The sequence below is a fragment of the Chiroxiphia lanceolata genome, chromosome 25, assembly GCF_009829145.1.
Source record: "Chiroxiphia lanceolata isolate bChiLan1 chromosome 25, bChiLan1.pri, whole genome shotgun sequence".
Taxonomy (NCBI): Eukaryota; Metazoa; Chordata; class Aves; order Passeriformes; family Pipridae; genus Chiroxiphia; species Chiroxiphia lanceolata.
In genome coordinates, this window is record NC_045661.1 from 5,555,115 (window position 1) to 5,571,180 (window position 16,066).

At 60.5% G+C, this 16,066-nt stretch overlaps 1 protein-coding gene across 2 annotated transcripts in view; it reads left to right on the forward strand.

Annotated features, from left to right (window-relative positions):
- Nucleotides 1–1,962: 1,962 nt before the first annotated feature.
- The window catches only part of NAV1 (neuron navigator 1), a 62,337-nt gene continuing 48,233 nt past the window's right edge, over nucleotides 1,963–16,066 (forward strand). The window contains exons 1-3 of one of the 2 annotated variants that reach the window (XM_032710659.1): nucleotides 1,963–3,152; nucleotides 3,645–3,745; nucleotides 6,097–6,819. In XM_032710659.1, the coding sequence (XP_032566550.1) occupies nucleotides 2,581–3,152; nucleotides 3,645–3,745; nucleotides 6,097–6,819 (1,396 nt within the window). In that variant the 5' untranslated portion in view covers nucleotides 1,963–2,580. Of the gene's footprint in view, nucleotides 3,153–3,644; nucleotides 3,746–6,096; nucleotides 6,820–16,066 lie in introns of those variants that run through there. The other variant, XM_032710660.1, reaches the window with a different exon arrangement.

Consider the following 16,066-nt stretch of genomic DNA (forward strand, 5'->3'; position numbering starts at 1 on the left):
CCTTCCAGGCCAAACCATTCCATGGTTCTATGAAGGTCAACCCTGTTTGTGTTTGCATGAGGTATTTTGCTCAAGGCTTCAAACTGCTCTGCCCCCAGGCACAGCACTCCTGGGGCACAGGGCTGCCTTAAGGAGAGGGGAAAAATGTGCAGAATTGGGGTTTGTAAGCATGGATTGTGGGACACAGACCAGGAACAGGCTGAGGGGTGTATGGAAGCTGGTTGCTGCTGATATTCACAACTGGATTGGGAGCACTGTGCCCCTGGGAATGAGCTGGTCTTCAGCTGGGTGCTGAGCTCTGGCCACTGCACTCCCAGGAGTGACCTTTGGCACAGGGAGAGGCTGGCCTGGCTCCTGCTGCCCACCTTGCAGTACCCTTGGGTGTGGGCTGGTGCCAGCACAGGGCCCCACACTGGGGACTGTGGTTGCCCCCCCAGCTGGATACAGATCTATGCGCCCCCATGGGAGTGGCAGAGCCCCCATGCCTGCCTCCATCCCACACCTTGCAGTGACTCAAGGATGGATCTGTCCCAGAGACCCCCAAGAGCCTGTCCCAGTGCTGCCTCCACCCACTGGTGCCGTGGCCTGGGGCCATGACCACGGTGAGCAGAGGCAGAGACAGCTCAGTTGGCAAATGGGGAGAGAGAAAAAGCTCCTGGGTGTTTCAAAAGCTTCAGTGAGGGCAAGCCCGGGGTATCAGTTCCCTCTGCCCCTTAATCAAAACTGCCTTGGAAAGACCTTTGTAGCTCCTGGCTGGTGCTGGAGACAGCGCTGTGATTCCTTGATCTCATCTGCTGCATCAGCCCTTCTCCCCGTGACCCATGGCTCCCTGATCAAGTGATTCAGCTCATGTGGGTCTGGAGAAAGGGAATTTGAGTTCGTTCATCCCAGCACTGCCTGCGGCAGGGATGTGGCCACTCCTGCTGGGGGGAGAATGTGGGGCATGGCTTGGTCCTTTCAGACCCCCAAAAGCCTGGGGGGAGCAGGGCTCAGGGCACCTTGCGGGGGGGAAGAGGCTAAACAGGGTGGTTTGGGACATTTTTGGACTTTGTTCATCCCCTCCTCCGGGAGATGCAATGGGTGCAGGGCTGAGGCTGGGTGCTGTTCCCATCAGGGTGCTCCTGCACCTCAGGGCTTACCAAGAAACCTTTCCAGCTCTGGAGAAGCCCCATCTCAGCCAGGTGGTTTGGCAGAGTGGGTGTGTGTGGGTGTACCTGGGCAGCTGCATTCTCCAGTCTGCCAGGAACAGCCTTGGTGGGCTCCGGCACAGCCCCAAATGCACTCGCTGGACCCTCCTGTGCTCACTGCACTCACCCAACACTAAAGCAGCTCGGGGCAGAGCAACCCCCACCATGGGTGGCCAACCTGGAGCGGATGGTCCTCCCTAGAATGGCCAGGAATCCCAAAAAACATCTGCTCCACTCCCCAGAGGTTTTCCTTCAAGGACGCTGAACAAAACCATGCTGGAGCAACATGCAAAATGTGTGTCCCGGGAGATTTGTGGCACCTGGTGCCTGTGGGGCCACAGCTCCCTGTCTTTTCTAGAGATCACTCCATCTCCTGAAGAAAACCTTTCTCTTTGAGTTTTGAGGCTTTTCCTGAAGAGCTGCAGGTGGGAGGTGGTTGGAGACAGAGTTTTCTCCATGTTTGATTTCCTGGCTGAGCTCTGCTCTGCCAGCCCAGGCAAACCCTGTGAGAGTGATGAGCTCCTCCACTCACTGTGACCATGCCAACATCCCCATCACCAGTGGTGGCAAAGATGGCTCTGCCTGACCCTGGATGCTTTGGATGGGATGAGGGGGTTGCTGAGACCCCATTCTCATCACATGGAGCAAGACGCCAAGGCAAGGGGACACAGAGCACTGTCTGAAGGGTGGTGCCAGGAAGGGTCAAGATGAGAATGGGAGCATGGAGAGATGGGGCAGGTGGCACTGTGTGGGGGGATGCTGGGGAGGTGGAGGGCACTCCACTGTGGGGGTGGGACACAGACACCAGTAGATGGGGGCACAGAGCTGGTCCTCTGCCACTACAAGGTGCCACAGGAGATGGTCTCAGGTGACAAGAAGTTGGTCTTCGGTGGCCAGGAGACAGTCTTGGATGACCAGGAGGTGGTCCTAGGTGGCCAGGAGGTGGCCTCAGATGTCTGGGAGATGGGCTTGGGTGGTCAGGGGACAGTCTTGTTTGATCAGGAGGTGGTTTTGGGGACCAGGATAAGGTTTTGAGTGGCCAAGAGGGGCCCGTCCTGCCTGTGGTGCAGCTTGACCTGGTGAGGGTCTGTGCCCATACGTCGTTACTGAAGAGACCTGCCACAGGGACCTGGGGATGTAGGGATGGGCTGCATAGCCTCCCTCGGGGAGGACATCACATATGCCCTGGCCCTGTTGGAGGACATTATGTGTGTCCTCACCCTGGAGGTTGGGATGCAGTGTCCTCCTCCTGGGGTGGGGACAGGGAGCACCCACAGCCAGTGCGGACCATGACCAGGGTCTGGTGTGGCCCCCCCCATGCTGTGCTGGGCAGTGACCAACCCTCCTCTCCCTCCACAGCCTTGCCAGCAGCTGCCTCGCCAGGACGAACAGGATGGCCAACGTCAACTCCAGTGGCCGCAGCCACTACCCCTCCGCCATCCCAGTGCCCCATGCCATAACCCATGGCAAGCTGCACACAGCAGCCCCCCCGAGCACCCCAGGGTCCCCCATCCCCCACAGGGCTCTGTCCCCCTGGCCAGGGACAGTGCCAGCCCCCAAGACCCTCAAGCCCAAAGGCACTGGCAGAGCTGCCAGCCGTGAGCCAGCCAAGGGCAGGGAGGGAAGCCCCAGTGTCCCCCTTCGTGGCAGGCAGAAAGCCCTGGCGAGACCCCTGGTGTCCCCTGGGAAGCGTCCAGAGGCAGTGGGCAGCGGGAGGAGAGGGGCAGGCAGGGTGGGGGAGCCCACGGAGCTGCCCAAAGCTCCATCAGCACAGGGCAGGGCTGGGGGACGGCTGGAGGGGTCCTCTGGGAAGGGCAGCGGAGCGGCCGTGGCAGGGACAGGGGATGAGTCCCATGGTGGCTCACAGGGGAGGGGCCCTGTATTTGGGTCAGGGGCCATCACCTTCTCCTCGGGCCCCCTACACAGCCACCCTGTCACTGCCACCGTGGCACCCTTCCACTACCGGTGAGTGCTTGGAGATGGGGAGGTATGGGGGCAGGGATACATGGGGGGGGGGGCATGGGGACAGGGAATGGGGGACTGTGGGGGAGCATGGGGGCAGGGGGACACAGTGGCAGGGGATGGTGGGGCTGTGGGGGGGCCTGGGGACAGGGGGACATGGGGCTGGGGGGGTATGGGGACACGGGGAGGCTGGTAGGTATGGTGGGTGTGGTCACGGGAAATGGAGGGGTTGGGTCTGGGGACTCTGAACCAAAAGGTGAGTTCCCATTGGACTTGGGGTGCTGGGGGTTCCTGGGGCACCCGTGGGAGCTGGTGAGGGGCAGGGGAAGGACTCAGTGGGGAACGGGGTGCCCTGGGGCCCCACTATTATGAGACCAGTGTCCCCAGACCCTGGCAGAGCCCATGGCATCGTGTTCCCATCTCTTGGGGGTTCCCAGCTGGCTGCACGCCGTGATGCGCCCCTGCTTCCCCACTCTCATTCCCCTCTGCCCCCAGGCTGCAGGAGAACCACGTCCAGGAGAGAGCCACGTCCTCGGGTGAAGAGTGTCCTGGTCCTGTAGAGCAACCTGGCTGGGACCCCAAACCCAGAGGCCTGAGTGAGTCCAGGGGTTTCCCGGGAATTGCGGGGAGGTCCTGCCGGTGCCAGAGGGCGGAGGCTCGTGCTGGACCGGAGTCAGGACTGGAGGTCGGTGGGGCGGTGGGAGGAACCCCCACACTGGAGGTGCCCCAACTCCCCTGGGAAGGGCTCGGCTGCAGTTCCCGCATCCTGTGTAGGCCAAAACCCTACACAGCGGGGGGCACAGGGGACTGAATCCTGCTGGGACGACGCCGGGACATCACCCCGCTTGGCTCCTTTCCCTTCTCTTCCCAGTTTCCCAGCGAGCTCCAGGAATGACCCATTTCTAAGGAGCCGGTGCGGGGGCGGGTGCCGCGGCACTGCTGGCTCCTCACACCCACCGCCGGATCACCTCCTTTCCCGAGGGCTGAATACGAGCTCCCCGCTGCAATGTTGGGGACACCCCAGTCCCCTCCGGCTCTTGCTTCGGGGGGAGATTTTGGGGCGGTTCCTGGAGGGATGCTGGGGCGGCGGTTGCCAGGGCAGCGGCAGCGGAGGATGGCGGGATGCTCCAGGGATGTGCAGGGACGGGGAAAAAAGAGAGCCAGGAGCTTCGCCGGGTGATTTGAAGGGACAGAAGTCGGTCAGAGAGGAGGTGGCTCCAGACAGAGCCCGTCTTTGACGCGGGGGCCCGGCACGGCAACCAGAGGATAAGGGGGTTCAGCGCTGAGCCCCGATTTGGGAAGCGCTGAAACCGGGGGCGAGCGGGAGGGTGTTCCGGGAGGAAGCAGGAGGGAGTAAGCGGGGCTGGCATGCGCCCAGCGCAGCTGCCTGAAGACCTTGGGGAGGTTTTGGGATGAGGCCGAGCGGGTCTGGCGCTGGAGAAGGGGCCGGCTCCTTTCCTTCCCTCCAGTCACCCCGGCCCGCGGCACCTCCCGGGGCTCCGTCGGACCCAGCCAGAGGGTATACGGGACATTGGGAGGCCCCAAGGATCACCTCCTCAGCCTCAAAATGACACAACACCCGCAGATTTGCCCCCCACAGAGGGCCCTTCGGGATGCAGTTTGTGCAACCATCCTGCCCCAGCAGCACCTTTTGGTGCAAAACGCTGGTTTTTTTGGGCACCCATTACCGTCCCATTCATGCTGCGTTATTTTGGGGACTCCTCAGCCCACGGGCTGAACCCCGGAACACCCTCCCGGGGGTGGGCGGGGGGGGCACGCACCGCCCCCGGCCCTCCCGTCCTTATCTCGGCAGCAGTGATGGGCTCTAATGCAATATTTCCCGGCGGTTGCCATGGCAGCCCGCGTGAGGTCACCAAATAGACTTAATTCACCCCTTCCGAGGGACGGGTAATTAATGAAAAATGATGATAACCAGATCCCACTCCCCCTCTTCCCCCCCCTCCCCCTTAGTTCTCCTGGATCACTGAAGAGAACCCACTGTGTTTGGGGACCACGGTGTCCCTCGGGGGGCTCCCAGGGGAGAGTGAGCCCAGGCTCTTCCCGCACCATTTGGGGTGAAATGGGGACGTTTTTCCCCCCCTGGGGATGGGTGTGCAGTGTTAGCCTGGATGTGGGGTCCATGTCAGGCGGGACAGAGGGTTCTTCAATACAGGGCGCTGGGGCGTGGGACCCCATCCCTCTGGCTTCACACCTCTGCCATCGGGCACCCGGCACATCCCTGCCTGCGAGGAGCTGCGGGACGGGCTCGGTGAGGGGGGCAGCCCCCCACGGCACCCATGGGTGCCCCCAGCACCGCGCCTGCCAGCTTCAAACCTCGCCCCCGGGGTTCCTGGGTCACCCTAGGGACCCGCACAGATCCGGTGCTCCAGGGGGTCCCACCCGGTCCCTCCGCCCCCGGGGTCCCGCTGTCCCCGGGGTCCCGCACTGTCCCGCGGGTCCCGCTCCCTCCCGGGGGTCCCGCTCCCTCCCGGGGGTCCCGCACTGTCCCGGGGGTCCCGCTCCCTCCCGGGGGTCCCGCTCCCTCCCCAGGGTCCCGCACTGTCCCGGGGGTCCCGCTCCCTCCCGGGGGTCCCGTCCGGCTCCCGCCGCCCCGGGGGGTCCTTCCCGCCCCTCCCACCCCAGCGCGCGCCCCCGCCCGGCCCCGCCCCTCGGCGCGCGCCCCCTCCGCTCCCTCCCTGCTCGCGCCGCGGCCCCGCCCCCCCGTCCGCGCCAGAGGAGGGCGGGCCCTTTTTGTTCGCCCCTGACATTCCGCTGGTTCGCAGTGTCCTGCCGGCGGCGGAGCGGCGAGGTGGGGTCGCGCCGCTCACCCGCCCCCCACTCCCCTCCCGGCCCGCGCCATCCCCGCCCTGCTCCGCCTCGGCCGGTGGGGCGGGCGCTGACGGCGCCTCTCCCTCTTGTCTCGCCCGGTGTGTCCTCGGTGCCGCAGCGGCAGCAGCAGCGCCCGGCGGGTTAAATGGTTGCAGCGCGGGGATGCTGGGGAGCAACCTCAAGAGCCTTCCCGACGTGGAGCTGGGCGAGGAGGAGCGCGGCTACCGGCGGGGCCCCGACGGCGGCGCCGTGATGCCGAAGCGGGCGAAGGCGGCGGCGGCCGCGGGGCCGCGGGGCGCGGAGCTGCGCGTCTTCAAGGCGAGCAGCGCGGAGGGGCGGCTGCCGGCCGGCTCCAACCTGCGCAAGCAGAAGTCGCTCACTAACCTCGCCTTCCTCACCGACGCCGAGAAGAAGCGGCAGCTCTACGAGCCCCGCTGGAGCGACGACATGGCCAAGGCGGCGGCGCCGGGGGCGGCGGCGGCGGGGGGCGGCGGGCGCGGCGGCCCCCGCGGGCGGGACGCGCCCGCCATGTCGCGGAGCCTGTCCCGCTCCGAGCACTCGCTGCTGTCGCCGCGCCCCGCCGGCCCTGCCAAGCCGCCCCCCGCCGGGAAGCCGAGCCGCATCCCCCGCGGGCCCTACGCCGAGGTGAAGCCCCTCAGCAAGGCCCCCGAGGCGGGCGGCGGAGGTGGCGGCGGCGGCAAATGCGACGACGAGCTGCTGGGCGGGAAGGGGCCGGCGGTGGCGGCGGGCACCGAGGAGAAGCCGTACCTGAAGGTGGACCCCGAGCTGGTGGTGACGGTGCTGGGCGACCTGGAGCAGCTGCTCTTCAGCCAGATGCTGGGTGAGTGCAGCCGCCGGGCTCGACGTCGGCGTGGGAGGGAGGTGATGGAGGCGGCGGCCGGAGGCGTCGGGGCTCCTGACACCCCGTGGGGGACCCGCCAGTGGCCACCTCGGTGTCCTCAGCGAAGGGATGCTGAGGGGGAAGGACTCATCGGTCTCGGTGACCCCAGTCAGTCTTTGAATTACAGAATGGTTTGGATTGCAAGGGACTTGAGAGCTCATCTCGTTCCACTCTACCGTTGCCAGGGACACTTTCCGCTATCCCAGGTTGCTCCAAGCCCTGTCCAACCTGGCCTTGGACACTTCCAGGGATGGAGCAGCCAAGCTTCTCTGGGCAACCTGTGACAGGGCCTCCCCACCCTCCCAGGGAAGAATTTCTTCCCAATACCCCATCTAATCCTATCCTCTGTCAGTGTGAAGCCATTCCCCCTTGTCCTGTCACTCCATCCCTTGTCCAAGTCCTTCTCCAGCTCTCTTGGAGCTCCTTTAGGCACTGGAAGGAGCTGTAAAGTCTCCCAGGAGCCTTCTCTTCTCCAGGCTGAACACCCCCAGCTCTCCTAGCCTGTCTTCATAGCAAGAGGGGCTCCAGCCCTTGGAGCATCTTCCAGGCCTGCCAAGGGGGAAGGTGCTATCAGGGTCTGCACAGCCACCTCTTGCCTTGGAGGAATGGCAGTTCCTCCTCATGAGGAGCAGTGGCAGGTGGTGGTGGAGCTCGTCCTCCCCCACGTGTCTTGTTGGCTGCCCCTTGTCTCGACACCCCCAAATCCGATGGAGGTTGCCCGGCTGGGTGCCACAGCTGCTCCCCACCATCGGGGTGGGTCACCCCAGGGGTGACCTTGGGAGGCTGCTGGCGGAGGTGCCGTACGAAGGGTCTGCGCTGCTGCCGTGCTTTGGGCAGATCCAGAGCTCCTCTGAGGTCTGGGGCTCTGGCAGAGGAGGGTCCTCCAAGGATGCTGCTGCAGGGTTTGTGTGAGCCGGTTTCAGCCTGTGGCTGCCTATGCCTTGCTGTCCTGGCACGTTTGATCCCTCAGCTTGTTGGTTTCCATGAGAACAGCGAGCGTTGGCCATGCCCCTGACCTTGGGAGCACAGTGGGCTGCAGTGCTGGGTCTCGGCGGGGCTGAGCCCAGCCCTTGCCTTTACCTCATGGCTGTGTGCTGATCTCTGGTAACCGCGGCCACCTCGGGAGCCCTCTGCCTCCCCCTGGCACCCTCTCCTCCTTGCGTCCTGACCATCAGTGCTGTGGGCTCAGCTGGACAAGGACCATGGCTCCCAAGAGCTCTATTTGGTCTGGCAAACTGGGGTGAGAAGGTGGCAAAGGAGCCCTGCACAGCCATTGTGGTGCCCAGCTGTGGTGCCCAGCCTGGTGCCCAGCTGTAAAGCCCTGGTGGTTAGTGATGGGGGGAGCAGCAGTACAGACAGGGCTGGTCTGTCCAGTCCCTTGATGTTCCCTGCCTGGGACCCCCTTATAGGAAGCCAGGAGCTTCTCTGGCACTTGAGCTGGCTTGAGATGCCTTCTTCTCACTGCATAGTGAATAGACCTCTGCTTTGGGAAGAAAGGAGGGAGATTTACTCCAGCTGGGGCTTGGGGGGGCGGTTTGGAGATGTGGAGTGAGCGGAGGAAGTGCTGGAGCCAGGGACCTGTAAAGCTGCTCTTGCTGAGTCTGGTTCCCTGCAAACCCCTGACTGCTGCGTGAGCCTTCGGGGTATTACAGCCCCTGCTCCAGTGCAGAGCACAGAGCACAGAGCTCTGGCACAGCAGGCACTGGCATGTGCTGACACACAGGCATGGAACCTCCCAGCCCATCAACCTCGGCCCCCTGGCTGTGCCCAGCCATGGGAGCAGCAGTGGTGGTGGGCACCCTGCCCATTCCCTGCCTGGCAGGGTCTGTCCCAGCTGCTGGAGCATCCCAGGGCTTGCAACTGGAAAGCCACAGAGTGAGCTTGAGGTGTGGGCAGGCAGACCATGGGGATGAGCAGGTGGGACATGGGAGGTCAGCCTGGCTGCCCTGGTGGTTCCACAGCTGGGCTCACAGACATCCATCCCTAGCCCTAATGCCACGGGAGCACCAGATGCCGTGGGAGCAGGGCAGGATTGCGGGAGGATTTGTCACTTATGGGACTAAGAGATTGCCCCTCACTGGTGTTGGGATGCCTGGGAGAATCTCACTGTCCCCTCCTGTGACACTCTGCTCTTAGGTGGGGGTTTCCTCAGCACCCCCAAAAAAAAGTCTTGCAGGACTGCCCTATGTGGGAGTAACTCCTGGTTTGTGGCAGTTGCGGGAGTACCAGAGGTCCACGACAGGGACTTGTGCACATGCTGAGGAAGACCATGGGTTGTGGAAGTGCCTCCAGCACCCACTTTGGTTTCTGGGCTGTTGCCTGTGTCATTCAGGGCTGCCCTTGACCTTTGGAGGTGTTGAACATCCATTTGGACTGCACTTACCACCTGAAGGCTTGGTTGGCTGGCCTGTGAGGGCCAGAGTCTGACAAATCTGTCTTCTGAATCCCCTGCTCTGTCTATTTGCCAAAATAGATCATTTTACAAGACTGCCAGGCTTCCTGCAGGGGGGACTGAGGGCTGTGTCCAGTGTTGGGTGGGGGCAGAGCCTGGGGTAGGCAGAGCAGGAGCTTCAGTCTGCTGAAACGTCACTTCCCTTTAGTGGGGCTGTACTTCCCACGTTCATGGGAGTTGTGATGTTGAGTCACACCTACTTACCTAAAGCTGTGACTGCCTGTATGGTGGGGATGCCAACAGGAGCTTGGGGATGCGGAGAGAAGGGAGCAGTGTGACAGTGGTGATGGCTACTCCATCACTTTGTATGTGCTGGTGGCACAACCATGACTGAGGATGCCCGAGCATGGACACGTGCTGAGCCTCCAGTCCTGACCCCTTTGCTTTGTCTGGTGCAATCCAGGAGGATGAAACCTTCTCTGGGGGCAATAGTACCTTCCACAATCTAACTTTTTTGGGGAGAGGTAGTTCCTGTGGTGTAGATAGACCCACAAAGAATGGGATCCCAGGAGAGTGGGCATCATGCCCTGTGTGGGCTGGTGAGGAGGGCCAGGAGAGGAGCTTTCTCCTGATTGCTAGAAGGTGCTTGGGAAGGAGGGAAGGAAGGTCTCTCTACTGTTTCCATCAATCCCTTTGGCAAGAGAAACTTCAACCTGAGCTGTTTGGTCATGTCTGCTGGAGGGCACCCTGTCCAGAGTGGCACAGGAAAACTCACAAGCTCAGTTTGTGCTGAGAAGAGAGACAGGAATTGCAGGGATTTCCAGCCTCGACAGATCTGTTTGTCCTTGAACTACTGACCTGTATTGAGAAGCCTATGCTGCCTCTGAGCTCCTGGCCTCACCAGCCAAGGTGGCTTCCAGAGACCTTCCGTGTCTTTAGTCTCCACACCTGAGTTCTCATCTCCACCTCACGCTCCTCCTGCCAGAAGCACTCCACTACCAAGCCTCTCTTGGCCAAAAATACAGTTTATTCAGTAGCGGCCAAGTGTTACCTCTCTTTTAGTCACCGCCACTCCTCATCTGTTTGATGGCACCGAAGCCTTTGTAGCTGAACCGCGTTTAAAGCAGAGCAGCCTGCGCAAGCCAGGAGAGGTCACCGGGATGCAGCGACCACATGTGCTTTGTAGAGGCTATTTCCATCCTCCAAATTACACATTTCGCTTCAACCAAAGACCGAGGCTTCTCATAAAAGCTGGCTGGCAGCTGGGGTTGCTAATTACACCAGCGCCCAACCACAGGATGAAGGGGGTGGAGGACGCGTGGCTAGCATGGTGGCAGAGCTGGCTGTGCAGAGCTGGCCGTGCCCGTCTCTGTGTGCGATGGACAGGAGTGTGCAAGGGCACGTCCGGGCTGTGTGTGCGGTGCCCAGCGTGATGGGCACTTACCTAGAGCTCCCCAGAGCACCTCCGAGAGCCTGCAGCTGCTTTCTGCAGCTATTTCCTTGTCCATCTCCTGCTGGATGTGGTGCCTCTTAAGTGGCTGCTAATTCGCATCAGCGAATTAAGAGGTCGGTGTTGCGTGGGCCGGAGCCCAGGCGGACACACGTGATCCCGGGGGAGATGGTGTTCCCCGAAATGCTCGCTGCAGGAGTCTGCAGCCCTGCCAAAGTCTGCAGGTGCAGCTATAACCCATCTCAGTCCTGCAGCCCTTGGGTGGGCCATGCCACCCTTCCCCAGGTGGCACAGCAGGGATGTCCTCGCTGGGCAGCACATGCCTGTGGGGACCTGGTACCCCTTTGGTGCCGACATGCAGACAGGACAGCACCCAACTGTGCTTGTACTGGTGCTGGCTGGGCAGGTGGGTGGTGGGGAGGAGAGCCAAGGGCTGGGACAGGCAGGTGAGCTCCATGGCAGGCAGGAGCTTCACATCTTGCTGTGGTCAGTTTAAAAAAATACCGCAGCACAGGAAAGACACTTGGCTGGTGTCTGACACATCCTGCATGAGGATGTTCCTGACCCCGGTGAAGATGGTTACCCAGGTATTCCTTCTTGATACCCTCCCATCCTTGCTGGGAGGCGCATGGTGTGGGGTTAAAGGAGCACCTCTGCCCCACTGTGTTCCTCCCTCTGCCCCATGGTGTTCCTGACAGTTTAATTAAGCACTAATGGACCTGTGGCAGTGCTGTGCAGCAGTAGCCAGGCTCCCTGGCAGGAGACCATGCGGAGATCAGAGACCAAGTAGCTCTTCGCAGTGATGGGAGTGGGTTATTGCCTCATAAAGTGCTGTAGCTGCCCTGGTACCACTAATGCTGTTCCTCTCTTGCGACCCCTGTGTGACAGTGTTTGTGTGATGAGGTCGTTGGGATGGGGATTGATTTCCTTCTGCCCACAGAGCTGGACTCCTGCCTTCGGGGTAGGGGTAAGGAGAAAGGGGAGAGATACGTGGTCATGTTGCTGCTTCCAGCCTGCTCCCAGGAGCTGGCAGTGAGTAGCAGATATCTCCTCTCTCCAGCTGAGATGGCTGCAGTTACTGGAGAGGTCTGGAAATGTGACCTGAGGGTCCCAGAGCTTCTGCTGAAGCTGCTTGGGATGTGCCACATTCCTAGTGATTACAGCAGTGTGGAAAAAGGGCTGGGGAAAAAAGTAAATCCAGATTTGTCTTTCAAAATTTCCCATGGAAAGAGAGCAGAACAAACACTTGAAGGCAAAGGTATTTGGGGATGCACTGCTGAAATGAAATCCTCCCAAAAAAGCCTGAAAATCCCTGTTCAAATGGGGCTTTCCCAGTGACTGCCTGTATCTCGCCCCCAAATCCAACACTTGTCCCGTAAGAAAATATGTAAATGAATGGAAAATTATGTGCAATTCTGGAAGTGCTATTTGGACTCTGTTGGTGGGAGGTTACCACAGTGGGACCTGGGCCATGTCCGCTCAAGGCTTTGCGGTCCCCTCGGGGTGAGTGCTGAGGCTCCTGGGATGGACCCAGCCCAGCTGGTCCTGCCTGGTCCTGGTGCCTCGTGAGCCGGTGGCAGTTCTGGGTCCTTCTGGAGAGCCCCTTGCTCATGCCCCCTGTCCCCAAATTTGTGTATTTGGCTTCTCAGGCTGTGACATATATCTCCATGCCCACAGCCCCCCCTCGTCACAAGTCCCCCCACCATCAATCACCCTGTTGTGTCTATTTAGGTTCCCAGCTCCTTGCCTTCCTGTGCATCTTCTTCTCATGGTACCAGACAACAATGTCCCTGGTCACCCCTGCCCACAGTCCCTGCTGCCCGCTCTCACTCGAGCATCTGAGGACAGCACTTGGCTGGTGCTTATGTCCACTGCATGGGGGAGGATTCATTCCAGCTCTGTGCAGAGCCAGAGCCTGCACCCTCTGAGGTGTGCAACCTGTGAGTGATGCCAATGTCCAGTGCCAGCCCGTCTGCCATGGCCAGCGTGTCCTCCCTGCTTCCCTGGCTCAGCCATTGCCCTGCCCGGTGGTGATCGGGTAGTTGCTATAGGATTGCAGTCTTGGGGTCAAGACCACCTGGCTCTCAGTGCCAGGTGGACTCACTGGCACATCCTCTGAATCGGTCACTTGTCTGGTCCAGAGTGTCTTTTGTGGCACTGTGTATGTGACATTTGGTGCCCTGCATGTGTAGTGGCAGTGGCGTCCTGGGCTCCTTGTGTGTGTTTGGTGTCCCTGGACAGTGTGTGTGTGTGTATGTGTGTGCAGTGTTCCTGGTACCAGTGTCAGCAGTGTCCTAGGGCCGTGTGTATGTTTGGTGTTCCTGGTACTGCTGACAGTGGTGTCTCTGGGCTGTGTGTGTGTGGTGTTCCTGGTACCGGTGACAGTGGTGAAGCTGCCGAGCCTGGATCCACTCGCTGGGTGGAGCGGGGATGGCTCCGTCCTTCTGTGGCATCTGAGTGCTTGTTCTCTCTCCAGGCTTCGCACCTTGAGGGTGTCTCACGCAGAGCTGTGGGGATGCAGGAGGGCAGATATGGTGCTGTTCTACTGTATCCCCCACCCTGCAAAGTCACGTCCTCCTCCGGGCACATGAGGCAGCTCTCCCGAGGGGAGCCAGGGGAGGGGTTGCTGGTTCTCCGACTGGGAAGCGGTGAGCTCGGGAAGGCAGAGGATGTTCGAGGCTAGGAGCTCAACCGGGAGGCTCAGCACTACCCTGTGGTGGGGTGGAGGGGCAGAAGGGGGAGTGGGGCTTTCCTACACTGCTGCATTGCAGCGAGGAGCGAGGAGCTGAGCGGGAGGGGAGCTGGGAAGGCAGGGATGCTTCAGCCGGGAAGCTGGAAAGGCAGGGGATGCTGCATTGCAGGGCTGAGATTAGAAGCTGTGCAAATGGAGATGTGCCTCTCAGGGTGGGTGTGATACTGAGGAGTGGTGCCCAGCGCCCGCCAATCTGCTGGTCCCTCCTCTAATCCATTTCTTCCACATTTTGTTTCACTCCAGCTTTTCTCTCGTTCCTTGTGCTCATATTTGTCTTGTTCAATTGAGGCGGTAATGTATTTTTTATTAATTCAGGAGAAGGGCTGAGATTCATCTCCCACTGGAAGGAGCTGCTGGAATCCACGTAGGGAAGCTGAGTAGAAGCTCAGCGCAGCTGGGCAGGACGTTTTCCTCGATCCTAAGAGCAGCCTTGGATAAGGGAGGTGGCTCCAGAGCCTTGTGGTCCTGGCGCAGGGGCCAGTGCAGCATGTGAGCTCCCTGGAGGGAGGACTTGGGCAGACCACGGGCACACACATGCCCCTGTGCTGCCCAGTGAAATGCAGGTGTGTCCTGCAGCTGGGACATGTGCCTCCACCTCCGTGAACATGTGAGCCGGCCAGTGCACTGGGAGCACGGGCTTTTCCACCTGGAGTAGGCATCAGTAGTGCTTACTCACTCCACATCCTTCCAGTGTCCTGTCAGCCTTGTCTCTTTCCTGAGCTCTCCTGCTCATCCAGAGGTGGGTGCTTTGCAGCCCTCCCCTGCCCACATAGCTGTGAGGGTCTGGCCTCAAGCATCTCCCTGAAATTACAGAAGGAATTTATGGCAAATCCAGGAATCAGTATCTGAAGACGTAAAGGCAGGCCTGCTCTGCCTTTCCCTCAGGCTGGATCTTGCCCGGTGGGTAGGGAGGGGATGGTGAGCTGGCTAGGAGGGACCCAGGAGCTGCCTTTCAGTGAGGAACTGAAATTGAGGGTTCGAGCCCCGCTTACGAAGCCTCGGTTCCCTCGGCAGGTTGTGAGCCTGACTCACAGCCGCAGGTGACGCAGCGGGAGGGCTGGGCCCTGTGCCAGCTCCCTTGGCTCACCAGCCGGTCGACTGGCTTCGGCTGTGGGATGGGAACCTCTCTTGCTCGGTGAGCTGGAAGAATGGCTCATGGCTGAGATCCTTGGTGGAGCTGCTGGAGGTTGTGTCGTTTTCATGCAACCCTGGAAAGTGGGCAGAGCTGTGCTATGGGTGCTGTAGCCTGTGCTTTGTGGGCTGGAGGGGAAAATCACAGAACTATAGAAAGATTTGTGTTAAACCATTAAAGATCATCTTGTTCCAGACTCCCTCCATGGGCAGGGAGACCTTCCACTCTCCCAGGTTGCTCCAAGCCCCGTCCAGCATGGTCTTGAGCACTTCCAGGGATGGGGCAGCCACAGCTTCTCTGGGCAACCAGTGCCAGGGCTTTATCACCCTCATGGGGAAGAATTTCTTCCTAATCTCTAATCTAAGCCTATTCCATTCAATTTAAAGCTGTTCCCCCTAACTGCAGCTTGACAGAGCAGCAGTGCCGTGCCTTTAGCACCAGGGAAAGGTGGAACCACCTTTATTTCTCATGCCAACCCTGCTGGGTGCCAGCCTGTGTGGTTGATATCTGGGGGTGCTGCATGTCTCACCTCTGTGCATCTCGTGTAGGGTTGTGTCACCAAGAGTGACAAAGCTGGCAGTGAGACCCTGCATCCAGACAAGCTTCTTCAATAGCACCCAGTCCTGGCCAAACCCAGCCCTTACTGGCTCTACTGGGAGCCCAGACTGGCTGAAGCTTTACATCTCTGTGCTTTGTCATGGTCCTGAAGCATCCCCAGGGCCGGCTCTGCCCCAGCCTGGCTCTCCTAGTTCCACGAGCTGCTGTGAAGCACACTCAGAGCTGCAGCGCAGGTACAGCTCTGTTGCAGGCTATTTTTAGCATGTGAGCTTTCGGCATCGCTGTGCACTGAGAATAACTCACTGAGGAGACACCTCTCAAAATCACGTGTCCGCCCCCCATGTGCAGCATCGCCGTCGTCTCAGGCTTCCCACGTGTCAGCGTGGAGTCTGTCTTGGTCTTGTGCCAGCCCAGATCAACACAAAACCAGGTTTACCCCGGTGTTTTTTCTGGCCTGGGGGTTCAGCTGGTTTGGCATGGCAGGGCCGTGTGGCCCCATCCTCGGCAGGATCCGCCTTTTGCGGGGAGCACAGTGGGGAGCAATTTGGGCTCCATAAAACCCACCCCACGGAGAGCAGCCCTTTTGTGGCCCAGCATGTGAGATGTGGGTGCTGGCAGGGAGGGATGTGCTTGGGGAGCACAGGAACCTGCTCTTCGGGCTGGAGCCTGTGATGGTGAAACTCATCAGCTGAATGAACCCCTCGGGCTGGAAGCGTTAGGGCTGCCGGGGTATTTCCAGTTCACTTTATCTCTGGCTTGGTGTTATATTTCCAAGCAGATGCAAACAAGTGGAAGGAGAGATAGTGGCTAATTCATATTGATCCTTATGATGCGGGAGCTCACCGAGGTGAGCTGGGGCTGGCAGAAAACACGCTGTGGGCCATTGGATGGGGCCACTGCATC